This window comes from Loa loa (genome assembly GCF_000183805.2).
Source record: "Loa loa unplaced genomic scaffold supercont3.139, whole genome shotgun sequence".
NCBI classification, from domain to species: Eukaryota; Metazoa; Nematoda; class Chromadorea; order Rhabditida; family Onchocercidae; genus Loa; species Loa loa.
The window spans coordinates 146095-155858 of record NW_018108319.1 but is presented as its reverse complement, the minus strand read 5'-3'; the positions used below and the strand labels follow the sequence as shown (position 1 = coordinate 155858).

The 9764-nt window shown below is 34.2% G+C and overlaps 3 protein-coding genes across 3 annotated transcripts in view; 2 read left to right on the top strand and 1 right to left on the bottom strand.

Annotated features, from left to right (window-relative positions):
* Positions 1 to 59: 59 nt before the first annotated feature.
* LOAG_17855 (hypothetical protein) lies at positions 60 to 347 on the top strand (the record flags this gene model as incomplete). The annotated part of the gene is made up of 1 exon (XM_003145292.2): positions 60 to 347. The coding sequence occupies one exon, from the start codon at positions 60 to 62 to the stop codon at positions 267 to 269; it is 210 nt and encodes a 69-aa protein (XP_003145340.2). The 3' UTR covers positions 270 to 347.
* Positions 348 to 519: 172 nt separating this feature from the next.
* LOAG_17854 (hypothetical protein) lies at positions 520 to 3597 on the top strand. Its single transcript, XM_020450518.1, has 5 exons — positions 520 to 688; positions 1094 to 1256; positions 1759 to 1897; positions 2686 to 2984; positions 3150 to 3597. The coding sequence occupies exons 2-5, from the start codon at positions 1094 to 1096 to the stop codon at positions 3437 to 3439; spliced, it is 891 nt and encodes a 296-aa protein (XP_020305798.1). The 5' UTR covers positions 520 to 688; the 3' UTR covers positions 3440 to 3597.
* A 1933-nt stretch (positions 3598 to 5530) lies between these two features.
* LOAG_17853 (hypothetical protein) overlaps positions 5531 to 9764 on the bottom strand; it is a 7670-nt gene continuing 3436 nt past the window's right edge. Inside the window, exons 8-17 of the mRNA XM_020450517.1 lie at positions 9024 to 9106; positions 8629 to 8921; positions 8120 to 8248; positions 7851 to 7954; positions 7245 to 7550; positions 6637 to 6898; positions 6303 to 6361; positions 6150 to 6223; positions 5918 to 5983; positions 5531 to 5803 (exon numbers count right to left, since the gene is read on the bottom strand). Of these exons, the coding sequence (XP_020305797.1) occupies positions 5624 to 5803; positions 5918 to 5983; positions 6150 to 6223; positions 6303 to 6361; positions 6637 to 6898; positions 7245 to 7550; positions 7851 to 7954; positions 8120 to 8248; positions 8629 to 8921; positions 9024 to 9106 (1556 nt within the window). The 3' untranslated portion in view covers positions 5531 to 5623. The remainder of the gene's footprint in view (positions 5804 to 5917; positions 5984 to 6149; positions 6224 to 6302; positions 6362 to 6636; positions 6899 to 7244; positions 7551 to 7850; positions 7955 to 8119; positions 8249 to 8628; positions 8922 to 9023; positions 9107 to 9764) is intronic.

Sequence of the window (9764 nt, the reverse complement as noted above, 5' to 3'; positions counted from 1 at the left end):
GACGGAAGAGAAGAGAGAGAGAGAGAGAGAGGAAGAGAAAGGGAAACCTGAAGTAAGAAATGAAAGGAAAGGGTAAGATGAAAAAAGAACAAGAGAGAATGGAATTCTCGATAGCAACTCCACCCTCCCGTTACCCATCGATTTTCACACCGGTTGACGCATCGAGGAGAACTGTCATTCCGGGCACATCCTTCTTCTCTCGTCAACAACAGCAAACGGAGCAACACGGCCTTGCCGACAAGAATGGTCGATATCGAGGTGGGGGGTAGGAGGGGGAGCCAGGCAGTGGTATGTCTGCCCGAGGGGAGTGCCCATCTCGCCATCCCAATCTCAACCCGAGCACCGATCGATCCCCCGCCCTCTCCCGATACCCCTTCCCTCTATATCGCATAGCAGCAGCTCTCGTACCGCACCACCACTACATCTCCTTCTACTCCACTCATACCTCCTACCACTACACCACCTCATCACCTGCACTACCACACTCACCACCGCTCTTCCTTCTGCTTTGCTGATACATTTTGCAAGCTGTACAATTAAGGTGGAGTGAAGTAAATATTAAAGTACCTCAGTTTCTTCCCGAACTATTTCCCGCACTTCCCAGTCATCGGGAATCGCATATAGCTTTTCTGTTATTCCCACATCATCTTCATACCATATAGTGTGCTTCATCTTCATCACGGGTTAGGTTCGTATGTTATATTACTAATGTATACTTGTTCTTGTTACGAAGTCATAGGTCATATGATCGAATACTATCTAATTAGCACATATTAACTGAATAGATAAACCAAAAATTCGGGAAAGTAATACATTAGTTATATTTAAATATACATGTTGACAAATCGTTATTTTATTGGATTGGCTGTACAAAATGTTATTAAAGTTGCTGAAAAACGAAGCGATACGTTGGAATTAACCTTTGATCTCTGTCTTTAATTCAAATTTACTCAAATTATTTATGTAAAAAAATTTGATAAAGGATTAAAATAATTAAAGTATCTAAGATATTTAAGGGAAATATGATCAGCATTTATTTAATTGATGTAAAAAAATCATTCATATTTGTGATGAAAATTTTGAATTTTTGCAGATGGTATCTGATTCATACTATCGAAGTTTAATCGAAGCTGTACGTCAACTACCGGTACTTTATGATCGAACACATCCGGATTTTCGAAATGTACGAAAGCGTAATGAAGCATGGAAACTTGTTAGTGAGACATTATTCAAGCGTGGTTTCTCTCCAAATGAAGGTACGAAAATTTCATTTCATTCCTGTCCTTCTCGTTATCCGTTTATTTGTTAAAGTAAACGGAAAAGCTATTGTTCTTTTTTTTTTTCTTGACAAATATCGGCAATGTTTAATATTCGACAGTGTTTAATATCTTGGTATTCTCGCTTTTTGTTATTCATTTCTGAGAAAACTTTTTGTCTCTTTCATACATTCGTTGGAATAAAAAATCAAAAAAGAAAAGTTTAACTTAGTTTAACATTTAATTTTATAAGAAAAGCTTGACTTTGAAATAAAATTTAACTTTATCGATATCCCCCCCCCCCACTCCCTTTCACCAATTTTAAAATCCTTTACCATTAAGAAACTCATTTTGGGAACTTTCCTCTCACTTCCTTTTGTTTTATGCTGCAGTTAATCGGCACATTATTTACTCATCGGTTTATTTAATATTAGTTGACCAATTTAGAAGTAGTAATTGGGTTATATGAAATGTAAGAACTTTTGAGGGAACTATGTTTCAGTTTCGGTTACGAAATCAAGAGATCGATGGAAAAGCCTCGTACAGAGGTATCGAACTTCAGGACAATTTGGACCAGCATTTATGTTTACTGCAGAAATGCAGTTCCTCGATGAATTTCTCAATGCTGTACCACCACAATCGTAAGTGTTTTTGTTGCATACTGGAAACAGTTGGGGATTCTTTTTTAGTAGGGAAGAGAAAGTCCTAGGACAATATGTGGAGGGTATATATTGATGACATTGTATCACAGATAGCTGATCACAACACTAGCATAACTCAGGTTGTACGGTTATGCGAAGAATTGGACACAAAACAGAAAACAGGTCATGGAAAAATAGAGATTCGATTTAGTGTTGTTTTTCGCTGAGAGTGTGGGAAGAGAGGAAGGAGGGTGGCGATTGGCGTGACACATAGAAACGCATTGACCTGACACATTGACTTTTAGTATTTGATATTTCTATGAGGTGTTCAGCAAAATAATTTCCTCAAAATCGAATTTCTTTCTTGTCTTCCGGAATTTCTATTTGAATAAAGTCTTGCCGTACGATTTACCGAATATTAGTGCGATGGTAGTAGCTCATAATCTCGACCAACTCTTTGCAAATTAATTTCCCTGAAATTATTTCGACATTGTCACATTTTTGGCTGGTTATCAAGTGTATGCGTTAGAAATTTTACAACTTTTTGATGAGTGAATTATTTGAATTAAATATAAGTGAGGATAGGAAGCAGAACATTCCGTTACTTCTGTCGTCAGAAGTGACGGTATTTGGTGTATAATTACATGTATTGAATTCGAAGATAGTTATATTGTCTAACTGTTATTATCATTCATTAAGACAATACATGGGAAATCTTAATGGTTATTTTTGTCTTGCTTTATTTTTTACATTTTCGTTTTTTCTTTTTTAAAATTTTTGTTTTTCAGAGCAGAAGCAGCAGCAAATTCGCTCCTTGGAAATGTGAAAAAAGAGGATAGCGAATGGGAATTTCCTGTTTTATTTGGTAGTGCTAATCAAACTGATAATAACATGTCATTATTTGCAAATATGGATTCACCTGGAGGTTCCGCATCCCCTTATGCGCAGCAACAAGGTGATATTAATGCGGTTGATGGTACCAATACTGATGATGCATTGCTAAATGGAAATTGCAATTTCTCTAATGGAAATGGTGTTTCATCTGCACATTGTGTTCCCATATCGATTTCTTCATTATCTGTAAAAGGTTGTGCTATTTTTGAAAGCTTTTTGTTTTTGTTTACTGTTTCATGTATTTCTATTTGTAAACAATAATAGATCTTATTGATTTATGCACGTGCTGTTTCCCTAAACTCATCTCTGGTATTTGTAAAGTGTATTTGATAAGTACTCAGTAGTATTTTAATTACAGATCTCATGGCACGAAAGCGACCGCGTCAAAATATTCCAGATGGTCCGACAGCATTAGAAAGAAGAATTGCAAACAGTTTGGAAACAATTCAAGAATTCATCAGTAATGCATTCCAAAAGCAAAAAGAGCAAGAGGCGGAAAAAGAAAAAAGTCCAAATGCTGCTCTATTTCAGTGTATTGATCATCTCACTGCTGATATGTCACCTAAGGAACATCAGGAAGCATTGCGTGAAATTAAAAGATCTTGTGTGAGTATATGTGCTAGGATTATGTCTGAATCACAGCCATAGGTGTTATAATTCTTGTCTTATTCATGTTTGTGTTTGAAGCAAATATTGCTTGATTTTTGTTAAGCTGACTAAACAAAGTTTATCGCCTTCTTTACGATATAGAGCTTTAGCTCTATAAACAAATCAGGCTTCTTTGACCTTAATGCTCTTTATGCTCGCACATAATTCTAGGTACTTTTATTGTCTTTCCACTCTTAGAGGTATGGGAAAGATGGAGATTTTTAGAATAACGAAATGAATCTGATAACAGCAAATTTGTAAGTTTCTTCTTCTGGATGGATATCGGTAGTATTTAAGATATTAAGTTCAAGATTAAATTATTCATTGTATTACGTTTTATCTGTAATGTTTATCATTATATTGTGAATTGCAATACCTTTTATCGTACTCTATCCTTTCTTCCATTGTTTATTGTATTTTTGATCTCGTTTGAATGCAGTGATTTTTTTTTATTTTTATTTTTAAAAACATGGAGAGTATTTAATATTATTTAGCCTGGGATTGTGATAATACCTTTCATTTATTCGAAGAACTTACATGTCCTCGGTACACCCATCGTTTCTGCCAGAATACCTTCTCAAAAGTCATAACAATTTGATTATTTACTTTATCAATTAACATTTATTGTGTAATATGTTAAATTCAATGGAGACGGTCATTTTTTGATTATCCAACCTTATCAGCTGACGTTTATTGTTTTATATGTCAAGTTCAGTAGGGATGGATTGTATTATTCCGAAATTGCTATGCTTTAATATTTAACTGATTTCATTATGATGATGGTGACCTCACATATATAATCTTTTTATTAAGTGCATCATATTACATCTTGTAATACTTTTTTCTTTTATGTTATACTAGAAATGCATGAAGTGCAGCGTATATATGGAAGTCGGTGTGTGTACTACCGCTCAAGCTCAAATTTTAGAAGTGAAATAAGAATGCATGTTTAATTGCATACGGTGGTAATTATAGTATCTATTTCGAAACAGCGGTTTGAAGGTGCCTTCATATCTCCCGTAAGTGGAACGAATTTCAAGCAATTTCAAGCATCACTTTACTAGTGTGCCCCTGGAGAGTATGCGATTTTCGAGAAGTGAATAGTTTAAATAGCGACAATAAAATGTATGGAAATTGTTGGTGTGTCAGGAATTCCGAAAATTTATTTCAACTTGCAATATATTCACAAACCATAAGCACATTTCCATGAATGGGATTATGCTCCAATGCAGAATTCAAGAATTCTGATCAAAATTCTAAAGGAGGGAAAATTTAAGAAAGACTTTAGAATACCTATTCTAAAGCTATGCGATTTTTAAATCATTTTTATTCAGGAAGCAATTCGGGATTGTAGAAATCTCGTATAAATTCTCTAAAACTATAACGGCAATTGACGGTCGTAGCTTGAACGAGAAACAAAGAATACCAACATATTCACACGATAACATTAATTAGTATTATTGTGACGAAAGACATAACTCCTATCCATTTCCACAATCATATTTTCCGAACATTACTAGCATATCACGTTCCTCACTTCTTATTTTAAGAATTACTCGAACTTCTTTAAGCGCAAAAAATAAATTTCACACTTAAATTACACTTAAATTTTGTCCAGAACGAGACTGCATTCATACACTAAGAAGGCCTTCACTGTTATCGGCTATTAATTGTCATATTGACTTGCATGAAGTGAGAACAAAAACAGAAATAAATACCATTATAAATATTTCCTCAAGAGATCAGTGCATGAAAAAGACGACAAATGCAAATAAGGCTGCAAAGAAGGCCACCAATTGAATGAATGATAATTAACAATTATCAGTAACAATTGATTATCACCGTATCAAACTGTAGCATGCAATTAATGATGACAAATTGACTGAAAGACAAACTGTCATGAAACTGTGAAATTGATTAAAACTAAGATGAAGCAGTAACAGATTTTGTCACATATTACATTTCTCTCTTGTTTTTCTTTCTTTTCTCTCTCTTTGTAAACAGCATATCCTTTGTGTGGATCAAAAAGAACAGGGAATTTTTGTATTAGGATGTTGTTTAAAGCAATGAATAAGAACTTGATTGCAAAATGTGAAATATTTTTGGGATAGTGATATCATAAGTTTGTAAGTTACCCAAAAACGAAAAACTGTTTCCGACCTAAAGAGAGGTTTAAGTTAAAAATTAACAAGAGAGGTACTTCTCTGCATGTTTTTTTAATAAACTGATAACCGCATAAGCTTCCGGAAGAGGACAACTATCAGAGCCTTGCTGTTCCAGCACTTGCTCTACTTGAAATGCGAGCAGAGCTAACTGATCGATTTTACTATAGCCGCAAAATGGATTTTCCGATGATTCCACCTTCTGAAAATAATAATGGATAAACACAACAAATAGTATGGGATTAAGATAAATTTATTGCTAGATTTATTGATTTTGCATCCATGTTTCTACCTAATAGTGAAAAAAGAATCTGACCGAAGGTGATAATGCAACGGCATCAAGCAGGTCTGCCATTAAGCGAACACTACGGGTACCTTTTTCCTGCAATATTTCAGATTCCTCCAACAGTAGAAAATTCATAGTAAATATTAAAAATCTGTAGTAAGATTTCGACAAAAAAAATGATAAATTAGTAGAACCAGACATCGTAAAGCCTTATTCTTTATTTTCTTTAAAAAAGTAATCGGATCAAAAGAAAATTTATTACCGGGCAGTAATCAGGTGAGGAAGCCTGATTAGCTAATGACTGAATTGTTTTCGGCAACTGGCGAGACTGTTCAACTGAAATTTCCTAAAAATTATTACACAAACTTGATTTCAACTGACCGATTTACTTCCAAATGTAGTGACAACTACTTACCCAAGCCACCGCAATTGAGTGTTAAAATCGGGTTCACGAAGCGCAGAATGAAGAATACACTGAAAATAAAATCGGTACGTACTGGCCTTTAGATGTTGGAATTGTGCGGGAGAAGTAAATAAACTTCAACATGTTTCTAAAAAACATTTCGAAAATTAACACCCATGAAAGGAAACTTTCCATTTAAGGTTTCTTTTCCATCCATGACACAACGAAATGAACTGATAAAAACAGCTCCTTTAGTGAGAGTAATTTTTGCTGTTAAGTTTTTGCAAAACTTATGGAACCTCCAAACAGATTGCTTCGCCAGTTCAATTACTAAAAAATATTTTACCTGGCAACTCGACGTGCAATATATTTAGAATCATTGAAATAAGCTTTTGCTGTTTTTATGATATGTGACAGAATGGCGCGGAAAAGAAGAGGTAGATGCTCAGATAAACTCTTCAGGGCATTCATGATTTCCAATTCGTGCTTTGGTGGCCCTCCAGTTAGCAAATTAGCTAACTCCTCCGTAACCAGATCTTTACCAGTCATGCGTAGGACTGTTGAAATACAGCAAGTACAAAATGAATCACACCGGAAAAGTGTTACTTCTGAAAGAAAAAAATATAAGAGAAAAGAAAAATAACTGTAAGAAATTAAAGATTACATCAACTTTGAACTGATCTTTATCCTCCAACTGTTAAACTTTACCACGAGCAATTTTTAGTAAATTTTGCAGCACTGCTAGCCTTTTATTAAATGCCTAAATGCAACTGTTTATTTCCTGTTAAGAATTTTTCTTTTTTACCCTCTAAGAACTTTAGAAAAATTTTGTTAGACCTTTATGAATTTCAATTCCTCTTTGTGTGCCAACTAATATGCTTAACACTCTTCCCGATAGATTTGGAATTCCAATACTTTCAATTTTATAAATGTGTTAATTCAAAAAGTACAAACCAGTTTCACGCTTAATTTGCTCCCTGATGATAACTTCAACAAATGACGTCAATAATTCGTAATTTGGCAATAGGACAGAGAGTAACAAACGAGCAAAGTAATTTCGATTAAAGATATCCAAGACGGAGCCAACCCAAGTGGATAAAATAAATGATCGCGTAGTGAGCAACACAAAAAATGATGCATATTGTTCTTCGGGTAATAAAACGATACGATGACGTACCGCACGAAACACAAATCCTTCAAAATTATCTTCCACGCAAAGCTCTTTGCCGTCGTCTGCTAGTACATACAGTGGTGATATATCTGAAATTAACTTGAATGACTAATAGCAATTCCTTTCAAAAAAAAGAAATCAGCAATATAATGCATTATTTACTTTTACTGATTGCGACAGCATATTTAAATCGTATTATATCTTACAGGTCTAATATCTTACTATATATACATAATACGGTAAGAGTTTAGTATCCTACTACACAAGCATATTTCAAAATTTAATACAAATGTTACAATTCAGAAAGACAAAAGAGCGAAAGACAAATGAAAGTACAATATATTCTTGACATTATTAATGGAAAATAAAATTTATTACATAAAATATACCTTTCTGCAAATAATCACTGAATACAACATTACGCGTCTTTGTCGATGAAGGGTTGTGCGAACAAAGCACAAGTTTCAATGAACATGGCCCAGGAGGAATATACCTGAAGCAGAAATGAAAACGGAAACTAATGTTAGAAAGATTGGATAGCATGAAATTAATTTCTTCCAATGGTCAGATTATTTGCAAACCAAAAATAAAAAATAAAAATATTGATATTACAACATCTAGTCCGTTCAGTGTAATGTTATTATCAAAAAGAACTTACTGTAGTAGAAAAGACCTGTTGAATATAATGGTATTTTTTACAGGCATCACTTGTTGAGTTTTAGTTAAAAAAATTCCATTGATTGCTACCATCGCACTGTATGAGGTATCGGGTTTAAAATAACTACCCCTGAAATCAGTTTGGTCACATGCTCTAATTCGTTACCAAAAAGCTCTTCGTAATAAAAAATTTCACATCGAATAAAAAAAACCAAGATACATGATTACAATTTCTGGAATAGCAATGCTTGGGCATTGTCCGAGAATAACAGGGCTATGTGTTAGCTAGTTACCGAATTAACAACAAATTAATGAAACAAAGTTTTCCTAAGCTTCTTTCCGAATACTAAGCATGAATTCATGCGCTTATAATCACGTCATCACTGGATAATATATTAAATGAGAGTGTGATTTTGATTAAAATATATCTCCCATGAATTAACGAAAACTGCAACCCTCATTATTTAGATAATTTTCATGCAATAATATTTCACATTAAGTGAAACCTACCTGAAACTTGTTAAAGTTAAACAAATAACAGTTGTTGAGCGAATAAAATAATCCTGTATGGCAGGGATTACAGCAAATGGTGATGGTGAATATCGACAACCGAAACATCGTAGTCGTAATTCATTGAGCCAATTTAGATAAGTGCCTTCGTTTTGAAATGATAAATGAACTGATGGATAAATATCCAGACCATTTGAAGCAACCAGCAAACAGTTTGCTCTATCGAATGATCCTTCTGGTATTTTATAAACAAAGCAAAAACCAAGATCCAGAACTACTTTTGGCTTTGTCCTCTGCAAAAGAAAACTGTCCTTGTAAGTAATTCATTTACATGAATCATAGAGATAACATGTAGTAATGGAACAATATAACTTCAATCAGTTAAAAAGTGGTACCTTTTCATAATCTAAAACGTAGAGTTGTGAGCCATTCGAATCACTAAGTGTTACATAACAACGCTTCCACTTATCTTCTTTGCCTGAAACTTATGAAGATGTGAAATTTCCACAAATTTCAATTTCTATCAGTCTTTACTTAGGTTATTACTAGGGTATCATGACATCCATACTACACCAACACATTGTAGATTGACGTTCCCTTTTTATACCCTATTCTGCATGTCAATTTATTGTGCATGATTTTGTGAAAGCAACAGATCAAAATATTCTATTTTTGACGACCAAGTCAAACTATGAATCTACTTATAGCCACAGCCGCATGGGAATCTTCATAGAGGAATCTTCATTTTTTCTCGCTCGAAATGTCTTAAAATTTCAAATGATTATATGACCACTAACAGAAACCAACAAAACAAATAAGTCCCTACACCGTCGATATGCCAGAACAGTCTGTGGACAAAAATTGTTGGTGGTTAAGCTCTGCAATTTCCTATCCGCATTTTTTCCCGACAGATCTCTGTCAAATGCATTTGCTAACACCGCACGCATCAGATGAGATCCTTCGCTGATTTCCTTCTCACTGTACCTACAAAACGATGAGTTTCAAATTTATATATTTTTAATAACTTACACAAGTCACACGGTGTCTAGTGGAAAGGGATGACAACGGTACTGTAAATTCGAAACAACTATCAACAATGAAAGCCAAATGTTACATCAAATGCAGAATAATCAGCG

What these genes read in the sequence shown, in the direction of transcription:
- LOAG_17854 (XM_020450518.1), top strand. Translation starts at nt 1,094, where the DNA reads ATGGTATCTGATTCATACTATCGAAGTTTAATCGAAGCTGTACGTCAA. An exon ending in TGGTTTCTCTCCAAATGAAG is followed by an intron (nt 1,257 to 1,758) that starts GTACGAAAATTT and finishes ACTATGTTTCAG; the next exon opens with TTTCGGTTACGAAATCAAGA. An exon ending in TTCTTCATTATCTGTAAAAG is followed by an intron (nt 2,985 to 3,149) that starts GTTGTGCTATTT and finishes TTTTAATTACAG; the next exon opens with ATCTCATGGCACGAAAGCGA.